This window comes from Sesamum indicum, linkage group LG3 (assembly GCF_000512975.1).
Source record: "Sesamum indicum cultivar Zhongzhi No. 13 linkage group LG3, S_indicum_v1.0, whole genome shotgun sequence".
Lineage (NCBI taxonomy): Eukaryota > Viridiplantae > Streptophyta > Magnoliopsida > Lamiales > Pedaliaceae > Sesamum > Sesamum indicum.
This window is the reverse complement of record NC_026147.1, coordinates 7158494-7172189: the sequence shown is the minus strand read 5'-3', so window position 1 is coordinate 7172189 and position 13696 is coordinate 7158494. Positions and strand designations below refer to the sequence as shown.

General features: G+C 37.8%; 2 protein-coding genes across 6 annotated transcripts; one reads left to right on the top strand and one right to left on the bottom strand.

Moving 5' to 3' along the window:
• Positions 4321-5939, top strand: LOC105157532 (F-box only protein 6). Its single transcript, XM_011073938.2, has one exon. The coding sequence runs from the start codon at positions 4588-4590 to the stop codon at positions 5674-5676; it is 1089 nt and encodes a 362-aa protein (XP_011072240.1). The 5' UTR covers positions 4321-4587; the 3' UTR covers positions 5677-5939.
• Positions 6291-10045, bottom strand: LOC105157530 (DNA replication complex GINS protein PSF1). 5 transcript variants are annotated; one of them, XM_011073932.2, is made up of 7 exons: positions 9836-10045; positions 9106-9213; positions 7747-7814; positions 7335-7529; positions 7037-7199; positions 6727-6873; positions 6291-6571 (listed from the first exon to the last, which is right to left on the bottom strand). In XM_011073932.2, exons 2-7 carry the CDS (start codon positions 9178-9180, stop codon positions 6521-6523), a joined length of 699 nt encoding a protein of 232 aa, XP_011072234.1. In that variant the 5' UTR covers positions 9181-9213; positions 9836-10045; the 3' UTR covers positions 6291-6520. The 5 variants fall into 5 exon arrangements, with proteins under 5 accessions (XP_011072234.1, XP_011072238.1, XP_011072237.1 ...); XM_011073936.2 differs by having other exon boundaries at positions 6291-6633; positions 9836-10044; XM_011073935.2 differs by lacking the exon at positions 9836-10045 and adding an exon at positions 9403-9485.

Sequence of the window (13696 nt, the reverse complement as noted above, 5' to 3'; positions counted from 1 at the left end):
TTCATACCAATATGAAGATTTCACCAATCCTGTGAACATTTTCTAGTTTCTACCTTTATTATATTACTAAAAAGTTACCAAAATGTCAAAATGATATATATCACTGCATGTCATCAATGCTTCCAAGAATTATAAAAAATCTAATATCAAATTCAAATAGAACCAATTCGTCCAGGAAAAACATAATGATAATTAATAGGACAAATTCAGAATCCTGAATCTCTGTATTTAATTAAAGATTATAAAACCTAGCAGTTAAGAACTTTGGGCATTGTTGGGATAGTGAAAGATGATGAGAAGATTCAGTAATAAATAAATTACCTGAAAAGTGGGATTTGCATAATTATGATGAAGAAATACATGCGAGAAGCCACATTCGATATGATTTTTGCCCATTTTCTTGATGAAAACCCCATGCCCACCAAATTTTGAAAACTGTTACTTTTTTTTTTCTTTTTGCCCTTATTTATTTATTTATTTTGGTGGGATCCTAAAACCAGTCATTAGATATCCATATTTGCCGTGTCGAATGCTTTCAATAAAATTTAGAGTTAATTATATTTATATTCTCTTTAAAAATATTAAATTATATTTTTTAAAAAAATATTAAAATTACAGTTACACCTCCGCTAAAAATTCTTGTTTTATACCTTACTTCATTTCGTTATGATTCGGAGTATCGAAACAGAGAATACCGACGTAAGCCAAAAAATAATATAAATTTTTAATTTTACTCCTCATTTAATATTCTCATATATATTTTTATACTTATAAAGAGATAAATAATATATATTATATATAGAGTAGAGTTAATCATTACTGTTGATATGGAATATTCTATAATTAGTCGATTGATATCTTGTATATTATGATTTGTTGTTTATAGGGGTGTAATTATGGCATAGCAAATACTTAGGATTCTAATTAGCATTCTTTTCTCTCTTACCAAGTTTAATGTTTGCTTGATAATTATATATATAATTGTGTCCTTTGATGTATAACACACAAAACATGGAAGAATTTCGTCTTTCATAGATTGTTTCTCTAGTTAATTTCATGGTACCAGAGCGGGTTTACAACCTTGACAGAAAATCAATCCACCACACCACTCGCCACCCTAATTCCGATCTAAATCTTGACTTGATTCACCTCGTTTTTTATGAATGAGAAAGCAACAACTTTCAGTGCTAAGAAAACGTCGGAGATGTCGTCGCAGTATTTCTTACACACATTAGATAGTCCTGGGGCAATCATCATCACCACATGTATGTTGAATGGCAATAATTACGACACGTGGGAGAAGGCGATGCCTTTGCGAGCAAAGAACAAGCTAAGATTTATTGATTGAAGTTCAAGGAAACCAGATTCGGATACCCTGGATTGCTTGTAACTCTATGTTGATATCTTGGATTTTTAATTTTATAGAAAGTCCATTCAACCCAGCATAGCATATGAGGAGACCGCTATGGCAATTCGGGATGACCTACGAGAGCACTTTTCTATCGAAAATGCGCCTCGGGTCCATGAATTAAAGGGTCAGATCGCTTCAACTAGACAACAAGGAATGACGGTAATGACATACTATACATAATTCAAAAGAATATGGGATGAACTCGCTAGTTACTCCAAAGTGCCAAATTGCACTTGTGGGAACTGCAATGATTTCCTTCCGGAACGAGAAGAGAGAAACTACAACAGTTTCTCATGAGACTTGATGTCGTTTTTGGAACAGTCAGGTCTCAAATACTAAAATTTGGACCTATTATCTACTGTGACTAAAGCCTATGCCATGATTACTAAGGAAGAAAGAGGGGTTGGGACGATCATAGATGTTTTGTGGAAGCTGTCAATTTGGAGGTAGAACCAAGAAACTATACAGGGCAGTTCAAAGTGAATAGTGGAAAGAAGGAATGAGAAAGAAGATTGTGGCTCTTGAGGCCAACAACACATGGACCCTTGAGCCCCTTCCGGAAGGAAAGAAACCTACTGATTGCCTTTGGGTGTATAAAATAAAATATAAAGCAAATGGGACAGCAGAGCGGTACAAGACACTCCTAAGGATTTACACAAGTAGAGGGTTTTGACTTTCATGAGACCTTCGCACCCGTTGCCAAGCCAGTATCAGTTCGTGTCTTTTTGGCATTGGTCGCTGCACGAGGATGGGAATTGCATCAGGTGGATGTGAACAACGCTTTTTTACATGGCGACCTCAATGGAGAAGTTTACATGGTGATCGTTTCTGTCGTCTTTGCAAGTCTATCTATGGGCTTCATCAAGCATCCTGAAATTGGTTCAGTAAACTAACTGGAGCCCTTAAGCGGTATGGTTTTATTCAATTCTTGGCAAGTTATTATTTGTTACTTATCATCGTAATAACATCTTTATAGGTCTTTTCGTATGTGTTGATGATATAATTTTGGCCAGAAACAATCATGATGCCTGAATGACATTCAAGTGTTATTTCCATAAGTGTTTTCGGATCAAGGATTTGGGTACGTTGAAGTTCTTCCTTGGAATTGAGGTTTCCTGATCACCTCTTGGCATCTCTTTGTGTCAAAGAGATATGCTTTGGATATCCTTGTTGAGACAGGTTTACTTGGAAGCAAACCGACTGACACGCCGATGGAACACGGCCATAAACTCGCTTTAGCCAGGGAAAGATGATGATTGTGCACCTACAGGCTGCTTGTAGAGCGTCTAATCTATTTAACAATCACTTGGCCTGAGACTCATACTCTGTTCATGTTCTTTTTTAATTTGCACAAGCACCTCGAAAAAAGCAATTTGAAGCGGTCTCCGTGTTTTAATATACATCAAGAGTAGTGAGGCAAGGAATTTTATTGCATGCTGATTGTGATTTGAAATTGCGAGCCTATTGTTATCCTGATTGGGCAAGTTGTCCAATTACACGTTGTTCTGTTACAGGATACTTTCTTATGCTCGAGAAATAGTCAATTACATGGAAGACAAGAAAACAGAGCACTATCTCGAGATCATGAGCAGAGGCCGAGTATCGAGCCATGGCTTCAACGACAAGTGAACTTGTATGCTAAAATCATTGTTAATGTCTCTCTTAGTAGATCATTAGCGACCGATGGAATTCTTTTATAACAACCAAGTTGTTATTCACATAAGCGATCGATCCAGTCTTTCATAAGATAACCAAACACAATGAAATAGATTGTCATTATATTCGCGAGCTAGTGCAAGAGAAGAACATTTCTACAATTCACATACATTCACAATTTTATCCCGCAGATATTTTTACGAGGGCACTAACTAGACCACAATTTCATTTCCGGTTGGGCAGGTTGGACGGATACCATGTATATGCACCAACTTGAGGGGAAATATTGATATAAAATATTCTATATTCAGTTGATTGATATATTGTATATTATCATTGGCTGATTTATAGGTGTATGATTATGGCATATTAGATCCTTAGGATTCTAATTAGTATTCTTTTCTCTCTTACGTGTTTAGTGTCTTCTTGACACTATATATATAACCATGCACTCCTTTGATGTATAATACGCAATATATAAAATCCTTCCTTCTTTCATAGCTTATTTCTCTAGTTAATTTCACAAATTCTCACTGTTGCTACATTCATATAGATTCATAAAGCAGCAGCGAGCCAAAAATTATGTTTGTGTCACTTGGGTTAATTGCAAAATACAAATATAATAATAAGGGTAAATTATAATGAATTTGTCTAAAATTTGGCATAATTACGAATATCTTTATCGATATCTTCTAAAGTTAGATGAAATTATTTAATTGTTGGATTGAGGCCTGATTGTCAATTTTGCCCTTATTAAACATTTTCTTTTAAAATTTATAAAAAAAAAATCAGATGAAGTGAATAAAACAATGTCCACTTAGTTTAATTCAAAAAATTTTAAAAAATAAGTAAAACTATATTTTATAATCCACAATGGCATTTTGGCCAATTTACCATATAACACGAAAGAAAGCCTAACGATGACTAATGGTAAATTCAAAGGGGTATTGCTAATTTTCCAAACAACAATAGAATATTTATAATTATGTCAAATTTCATAATAACTCATTGTAATTCATTTTTACTCCTCACAAAATGTATTATTACAAGCAAATTCATTTTTAATTTAATTCAACCAACCAACTTATATCTATCTAGCAAGAAATCACAAAGCTTTTTACATAGAACTACTTTTATTCGATTTAGTCCAAGATATATAGCGTATAGTTGGAACTTTTTCTCTTTTCGGACAGAGGGACCTACAACTTTCATTACAATTCATAGCACAGCAGTACGCTGCAAAGAAAGACGCAGAGGATTTGTTTTTGTTCATATATTCATTTGCCCTTTCACCACCCCCAAGAACCACACTTTCAGTGCTCATTTATTTAAACTACAATTGCAAAGGTACAAAAACCTCAGCAGTATTCTATGGCTGCTGTCATGTGGGTCAGATTTTAGTCCCAATATCTCCCCACACATCCCTATGCATAATCCACCCTGTCCGATCAGATCATACAACCTGTTTCATTTCATCAAAATTTGCCCACAACCTTAATTAGTAGAATCCTTTGTTCAAGATGTGGAGCAACCTTCCCTTTGATCTCCTAGCCAACATCTTCTCCTACCTCTCCCCGGATTCTTTGGCCAGGGCCAAGTCCGCCTGCCGGAGCTGGCACGCGGCCGCCGCATTGGCCGTGCCTCACCGCAATCCACCATGGTTCTTAGTATTACCGACCCGTGGTTGGGGCCCTTCTTGCTACGCCCACAATCCAGTAGGAGAGAATTGGCATGTTTTGCCTCTTGATCATAGCGTCAGCGCTCTTAGGCCAATTGCTTCGATTTTTGGCCTAGTGCTGTTGAGGGTCACCAGCAAGACTTGGCTTGAACTTGCAATAAGCAACCCTTTTACTAGACAATTCAGGACCCTCCCCAGGTTAAATGTAGCAAGAACTAATCCAGCTGTGGGATTGATACAACATAGTCCAACACAAAGCTGTGGGAATTTAGGTTTCAAGATTTACGTGGCTGGTGGGATGTCAGAGGCAGCTGGTGGTGGTGCAGTCTACCAGCCAACCATAGAGATGTATGACTCGTTACGCAACACGTGGCACATCGTCAACGAACCAATGCCAGTTGAGTTTGCAGTGAGGCTAACTGTGTGGACTCCCAATGAGAGCGTCTACTCTAAAGGGATACTGTATTGGATGACGTCTGCACGGGCTTATAGTTTGATGGGATTTGAAATCATGACGAATAAATGGAGAGAACTGAGCGTGCCAATGGCCGATAGGCTTGAGTTTGCGGCATTGGTGTTGAGAAACGGGAACCTGACGATTGTTGGAGGTACGTGCGACGGGCATGTGTGCGTATGGGAACTTGAGGGGGATGATTGGAGTGTGGTTGGGAAGGTGCCATTTGAATTGGGATTGAAATTCTTGGGGGGTAAGGTGAATTGGGGTGGTGTAAAATGTGTTGGGAGCAATGGAGCAGTCTGGTTGTATAGGGAAATTGGATCAGGGATGATACTATGGAGGGAGGTCATTGGTGGGGGAAAATGGGAGTGGAATTGGATCAAAGGGTGTTGTTCAATTAGAGGAAAGGAGATCAAGAATTTCCCAATCAAAGGGGTGTTGCTACATCCAAATCTTGCTCATGCTGCCTTCTAGTCGTCATGTTTGGACAACTAGCAGTCACCGGACACAGTCCTCGGCCGTACAAGACTGTCGTGTATGCTCTATGTAAGAATAAGTGCTTGTCATGTATTTTATGGTTCGTTTTCGCGTTTTTGCAAGAATGGATGATTTCTTGGACTCAGGTCTGCTATTATCAAGAATATTGTAAGAATCATGAAGCGTAGGTGAATGAGAGAGTTTCTTATTATTAGTTGATCAACAGGGCTTATTGGAATTGTTTATAAACAAAGACTGAAATTACTGTCTTTTCAGAGATCAATCAGACATCATATAATTAATTAGAGAAAATTGATGTTAATTTCGGAGGATGCAGCACTCAAACCAAGTACGGCAAGTCATGTGACTAAATAAAAACAAAAAAATCCTGACTTTTGTTTATTAGGTGAGATTTTTTAAAGTCAAATTCTATCAATATTTTTAACACAAAGTGACATTAGCCCCAAATTCATGTAGTACACATAAATATTATTATTTTATTTAACTGGCCCTAAATCAATTTGACAAAAACACAAAACTGCAGTGATTTAATCTATTCAAGATCTGGATCCAGATCCAGATTTTCGGGCATTCGTTCGAACTTTACTAAGTAATACGGCAACAGTGCAAATCATAGATTGCAGACTCCGTACTGTCTGGAAGTAACTATGAACAAGTAGCATAAGCTTCAACTCTCAATAATCTCATCCTCCAGTGTCAAACATTTTTCTTCTCAATTGATTCATTACATTGTAAAGAACAGAGTTTCACCTTGAGCAGAAGCGTTGTTGAAAGCCTATCAGTATCCTTGTTCTTTCGATAAGTAGCTGGTAAGTCATCTTCATATATCCAGTGAATACTGAAACCTCAACATGCGTTGTTTCTGCCCACCCTACAATGGAGAACATAAAAAACCGACAGCTCGAGTCAACCTGTGAGCTCTTCCATTTGACCCTAGTCATAATTGATAACAATGAAGATATCAGAAGTGATTGAATCTCTATAGGAGAGACGTATGTCGTAGGTCGAAAGATAAACGAGAGGCACCTGTGTGATGTACTGCTCTGCATCAGTTCGTCTCAGGAACATGATGGCATGTCGAGCTAAGTTTGCTACTTGATCACTGAGTGCAACCTCGCCAATATCATCAAGAACTCTGACTTTGATGTAGGGATCTTTTGGAGGAACCATATCCTGGGGAACACAGGAATAGTGTCAACTTGATGGGACCATGTTGCCTAATTATGTTTCAGTGTTTCAAGAATTAGCAAGATGAAACTAATAGAAATTTGATGGCAATAGACGAAACTCTTATTAAACACTTCTCCGCAGAGGGGTTTGAAGAGAGAATTATTACCACAGTCAAATGAAGATCAAGCTCGCTCATATATGATTGTAAAGTTGCTACATGATTTTTGAAATATTCTTTCTCAGTACTACTGAGTTTCTCTTCAATTTCTGCAGGGAGCACACTGTCAACCATCCATCCTAAACTTCTGATGACCTCTGCTCTATTGTATCTATAAATCCAGAGAACACGGATGTAAACCATAAAGAGATATAGTCTGTACTATAGGCCAGAGTAAAAACAAAAAAAGGATTCCTCAAGAAAGGATAAACAGAAAAAGAAACTGGACTGTTTTCTAATTACTCACATATAAGCCATGAGACAGCGTTTATTGCGGACCAGCGAGAGGTGATGGACCAGTGCTCCAAACTGATCAGATTTCAGAGCAGTTTGGAGGATCACCTTCTCAGCTTCTGATTTCCTCCTTTCGTCTTCTGAAATCTCCACTTCGTCCTCTGATCTCCTTTTATCTTTCAATTTGTTTTCATGCTCTTGTATTTTCCTGTAGTATCATCAAATTGAATAATTTTGAATATGAAATCATAATATATACCAAACAGGTTAGTTAGACCATTTCAGCTTCCACAGGCAGTCCATAAATTATAAAGCAGTTTTCTTTTTTTTTTTTAATGCAAAACATTGAAAGCACAGGAGAAGTGGAAGAGAGGGAAAATACAAAGTCTGGAAGAATCACATGCAGAGCACTGCAAAGGGGTTACCTCATTAAAGGCTGGAGGTGAAGGAGATGCCCTTCACATTCTTCAAGCACTTGAGCAAATAGGTCATTCTGTTTATGCATAGAAACCCATGTGAATCAAATAACCTGGGTAAGCCATATACAAGGAAAGTGAAAAGCAAAATTAAAATGATAACAGATGCCTGTGAGCTATCTTTTCTTTTTCATCAATAAGAATGACATCAAAATAAAAGCAAATGACAGGTTTTAGATGCCGAAGAATTTTTGTTATTTAGTTACAGCATCAGCTCCTCTGCATTCAGGGTCCTTTGCCCACACCCAACTCCCCAAGAGAAAGGACATAAAAAGATGAGTTACTATGTTTTATCAGCTTATATTTTACATAGCAAGCCCATGTGTTATTTGATTTATTGTCCTTGAGTCCAAAAGGTGACAAGCAAGCATTCCCTTACATCTGCAGTCCGCTCCTAATGAGAAACATAAACAGAATGTACTGCAAAATGAGAAAAGCATTCCTTCTCTTGAACATGGAATATTTTTCTTCTTGTTATACGTAAAGAGAAAATTTAAAATGGTATAACAACAAAAATAATCTCACAGGTGCTCAGTTCAATTCTCGGAAAACAGTGAAGCCTGACATAAAAAACGGAAAGAGGTCACAGAAATATTGGAAACAGCTCCATCATGTAATTTGATCCTGCTCCATCTATAATTAGCTAAGCACCAAACTGCATAGTTCTAGGAATCACTCTGTACGGTGGCCAAATATTTTGTCAAATGGCCATAAGCCAATAATGACATCAATTGGAGTCCAGGATACACATCCAATTTTAATTGGTATCATTTTCCATGTTAAAACGTTCTTGATCATTAATCATTTTGAGTCTGTCACAGCATCAATAGTAACAGGAATAGATAGAAACATGGAGCATACACTTAATATATATATCTTGTTCTACATTTTAAAAATAACATGGTTTTGAGTTATAATCTTCAAGGGACACAAATCAAACGAAACCCAAGAAAAAATTGTTCCCACTCAAAAGTAATCATGCCGTTTAGGAGTCGCTTTAATCTGTTAATACTTGAAAGAGAAGTGGACAATATATCCTCTTCAATTCAAATACAACATTTTCCTTTAATCCACTGAATATCGATCCTTTAGCCAAAAGAGATAGTATATTGAACATTTTGATCAGTCAATTACATCTTTAAAACATCCCCTAAATCTGCCCGTGGAAACGAATGGAACAAGCCTATGTGATAGCTTGGACGAACAATGCACCAGAATCAAGATAATTAACATAAACAAGATCAATGAAAAATGCAAGACAAAGAAGGCTCCAATATATTCCATAAACAAGAAGACCAAGTTGCTTACATTAAAAGTGCTAAGCTGCCCTGGTTCACTACTTGCAAATTCTTTCACCAACTCGCTTGCTTTTCTCGCATACATTATCCTCAGATATCAAATACCTCCCAGTTTTTGCTGCAAAATCCATCACAAGCATTTCATCAAACAATTTAGCTAACAAAATACCACTGCAGCAAAACTTCTTTCACTCAAAAAGAACAAGAGAAATACATACATAAAAGCACATAAATTATTGATGAGTGTCAACTAATCAATCAGAAGAATGAAGGAAATGGAAATTTGAGAAAAGGAGAAAATTCTGACGCAAAATAAAGCAGCGATCTCGGATGAGAGTTGATTAACTTAAGAAACTTTTGGGCGGGAAATTCTGGGGTAGGGCAAAATATAAAACCCCCGAAATTTGTATGGACCTGGGTTGGGCCCAGATATGAAGTGGAGCAATTCAGGGGCGGCAACAGGGCGGGTACGTGTGGACCCGCCCCGCTACAAAATCCGCCGTAGCGGGTCTGACCCGGTAGAGCCGGCTTCCTATTTGCAAGTATTCAAATGATTAGAACTATCAAATATCCTCAATTAGTCATCAACAATCTTCAAGAAGTAGCAACATCAACAATTTGAAACAACAACTCATGGACTGAAAATAGCTAATTACACCAACACACATAAGTACAAGTGCAGAATTTGAAAACAATTGAATGCAGCCAATGTAAAGTGTAAACCCATGGACTAAAATTACCTCTGGGTGGGCGACGGCGGAGGAAAGCGACAGAGGCGAGAGCCAGCGTGAATTTGAGAGAGCGTCCGGCGGCGGCAGTTGGCAGGAGAGAGAACGAGTGCAGAGAGAAGCGAGAACTGAGGAGAAATCGAGAGAGAGAGTGAGAGATTATGGCAGGTACGATATCAAAGTGGGAGCGTGTGTGAGAGAGTAGAGTGAAGAGAACAGAGAAAAATCAATATTTACATAAAAAAAAAGTTAATTATAATAAAAATCTGGCGGGCCTGTCATCGTGGACCCAAATCCAGCCCCGGATCCGAAATGGTTCTAATTTTTAGGACCGATTCTGTGCCCGAAACTCATCTTTTGGATCCCAAATAAATTAGACCTGTGAATGAATTGGATAAGATTCCATCTAAATTCATACCCTGACCCAATAAAATAGTAAATGTATAAACAATGGGACCCAAGACCCAATAAATTCCAAACCCGCTAGACCCGATTTTTCAGCTTGGGTCGATATTTTATTTATTTATTTTAAATAAACACGTAATATTTCATCCAACTCCACCGATCTCAAGTTAACAAAAATCAGTCCACCACTATATAAGAAAACATAAGTCAACGTATTAATAGATAAACACATCAACCTGGGAAGCATCTGTTGGAATATTGAAAGACTGTACCGTAGAAAATCACTGTCTTGAAAGCGAAATTTCGGTACTACCGCGGTGCAGATAGTATAAACCGATCGCTCCCCAAGATTAACACAGCTATTACTTTCTTACACGCGCACTCGTGGAAGAAAGCTTGCAACAACGAACAAAATATAAAACTCATAAGTGAAAGAAATGAAATGAGCTAGAAGAGGAGAGCTCTAAGCTTTTTTGGTGTGACAAATGAATGAGAAGTCATGCCTATTTATAGAGCGATGAATAAGTAGATAAAATCAATTGAACTTATCCAATCCTTAATTGACTAAGTAGATAAAATCAATTGGACTTATCCAATCCTTAATCCAACGGATATAATAGAATAAAAGAGGATGTGTTGGTTAATAGCTAAAAATAGGGTAAGGGACTTGGTCTTCTTATTAGTCATTCCTTACAATCCCCCACAAATGACTAATATAGAAGAAGAATATGATTTCTGAGTGAAGGAATAGATATACTTAAGCATTAATATCTTTCGATTGAATTAATGCGTAGTGAAGTGAGGCAATCAATTTGGCTAACGAGAGTGATATGACTCTTGAACTTTCGATAGTTCAAATTGAGACCCCCACAATCACGTATGAATTCCTTAGTGTTCGTTGTTCCGCGATAAAGTTCCGAGCGCTATTAATGGCCATGCGCTTATACCTTGGGTTCAAATGAGTGCTCTAGAAAGAACTTTCATTTTTCTTTCATAGAAGGCGACCCACCTCCACACTCAACACAGATAGCTTCATCAAGTCTATAGACCACTCAACAACTGAGCTATGAGGCTATCTTCCTGAACAGAGTCAGAGTTATCCATCAAGTCCTTATTAGGACCACCCAAACACAGGGCTATGGATTTATATGGTCAATACCATATTTCATCAATCAAGGGATTTTAACCCCATTGCTCTTGAAGACTCAAAGATAATTCTCCTGGTTAGTCCTTTAGTGAGAGGATCTGCCAAGTTCCTCTCGGACCTCACATAATCCAGGGAGATGATCCCATTCTTTAGAAGTTCTTTCACTGCTTCATGTCTGATACGAATATGTCTCCTTTTGCCATTGTAAGCATAGTTCTTGGCAATTCCAATAGCAGCTTGGGAGTCATAGTGCAGAGACACTGGCACAGTTGACCCCCACAAGGGCACATCTCCCAATAAGTTTCTCAGCCACTCTGCTTCTTGACCCAAGACTCCGGCGGTTGTAGAGTTTTCCATGAAGACACACTCGTCGTCCGTTGCGTTGCTAAGTTCATGGAATAGTGTTTTGTTGGAGCAGAAATGTCTGGACGCTCCAGTGTCTAGTATCCAGTCTTCTTTGTTCTCTATCAAGTTGGCTTCTACAACTACCGCATCGATGATCTCATCATTTTCTACATCTATCAAGTTGACTTGTGGAGTTGATTTAGTGGTTGGATTTTGGTTTGTCTTTTGTTGATCCTTTCTATGGTAGCATTGGTACGCTTTGTGTCCTAGCTTCCCACAGCAGTAGCACGATATTTTGTGCTTTTGGATCTTGATGTCAGGTCCTTTGAACGTCTTGTGTTGATTGTTCTTTTGAAAGCCTTTTATTTTATTCTGGGGAAACCTGTTTTTAAATCCAGCAGACTCAACAAGGTTAACTTTAACTGAAACAGAAAAGAGAGAAGTTTCCTTATCTTTTAGACGATTTGCTTCCTCCGTTCTCATATGGCTGATTAGTTCTTGAAGTGTTAGATCCTTTTTCTTGTGCTTCAAGTGGTTGCGATATTCACTCCAAGTAGGAGGGAATTTCTCCAATAGTACGTTGGCTTGTAAAATTTCACACATTTTCATGCCCTCGCTTAGCACTTCAGTTACTAGGTTCTCGTACTCATGAATTTGGTCCATTATAGGCTTCTCACCAACCATTTGAAATTGAAGCCATTTGCCGACGACATATTTTTTTCTTCCAGCGTCATCACCTCCGTATCTTGCCTCCATTGTAGTCCAGATTTCTTTAGCACTCTTATAGTTGACAAATAAATCGAACAGAGAATTGTTCATATGATTCAGCATATGACCTCTCACTGTTTTATTATCTCTGTCGTATTTCAGTTTTGTCTCGTGCTCAGATTTTGTAGTCGTCCCTTCTGCTGGAATTGCCACTGCAGTAATGGCAAGAGTGGAGATTTCAGCTGGAGTTTCCGGTGGATTTTGGAACAGCACATAGTCCACGTCCAATTGTTCAAAAAATATGAGCAACTTTTATGACCATCGTTTATAGTTGGTCCCGTCAAGTGGCTCTAGTTTGGAGAGGTCAGACAGTGTTTTAGCAATTGGAACAGCCATTATAACAAATTTCGCTTTCAACTTGTTAGAATATTGAAAGACTGTGCCGTGGAAAACCACTGCCTTGAAAGCGAAATTTCGGTACTACCGTGGTGCAGATAGTATAAACCGATCGCTCCCCAAGGTTAACACAGCTATTACTTTCTTACATGCGCACTCGTGGAAGAAAGCTTGGAACAACGAACAAAATATAAAACTCAGAAGTGAAAGAAATGAAATGAGCTAGAAGAGGAGAGCTCTAAGTTTTTTTGGTGTGACAAATGAATGAGAACTCATGCCTATTTATAGAGCCATGACTAAGTAGATGAGATCAATTGGACTTATCCAATCCTTAATTGACTAAGTAGATAAAATCAATTGGACTTATCCAATCCTTAATTGACAAAGTAGAAAAATCAATTGGACTTATCCAATCCTTATCCAACGGATATAATAGAATAAAAGAGGATTTGTTGGTTAATAGCTAAAAATAGGGCAAGGGACTTGGTCTTCTTATTAGTCATTCCTTACAGCATCTACTGATGAACATACAAGATGAATACATCTATGTTTTGAAAAATGTTAGTTTATTGTTTAAAAAAAAAAAAGCTTTGGCAAATCAAGATGAATAATGCATGTGATATATGTAAATAATATAAAACGTCTGGCCTGTAGGAGTCACGTCACTTGACGCTGTCCTAAGATCGTGATGGCCTCCCTCCATGTAGGTACTATCGGCTCACTACCACCCTAAGATAAAATCCAAAAAGGCCTCAACTAGTGTCTTCTATTGTGAGTACGTTCACAAGAAGACTAGAGAACTAGACCTTATCAAGTTGCCCAAAAATAATGTAATAAGAAGAATAAGAGTGTGAGAATTGAGATGCAAGAGT

Excerpts from the sequence above, each read along its gene's own strand:
- LOC105157530 (XM_011073932.2), bottom strand. The coding sequence starts at position 9,180 with ATGTATGCGAGAAAAGCAAGCGAGTTGGTGAAAGAATTTGCAAGTAGT. Across the intron at positions 7,200-7,334 it reads CGCTGTCTCATGGCTTATAT|ATACAATAGAGCAGAGGTCA; the intron begins GTGAGTAATTAG and ends CTGGATTTATAG. Across the intron at positions 6,874-7,036 it reads TTGATCTTCATTTGACTGTG|GATATGGTTCCTCCAAAAGA; the intron begins GTAATAATTCTC and ends TGTGTTCCCCAG.
- LOC105157532 (XM_011073938.2), top strand. The coding sequence starts at position 4,588 with ATGTGGAGCAACCTTCCCTTTGATCTCCTAGCCAACATCTTCTCCTAC.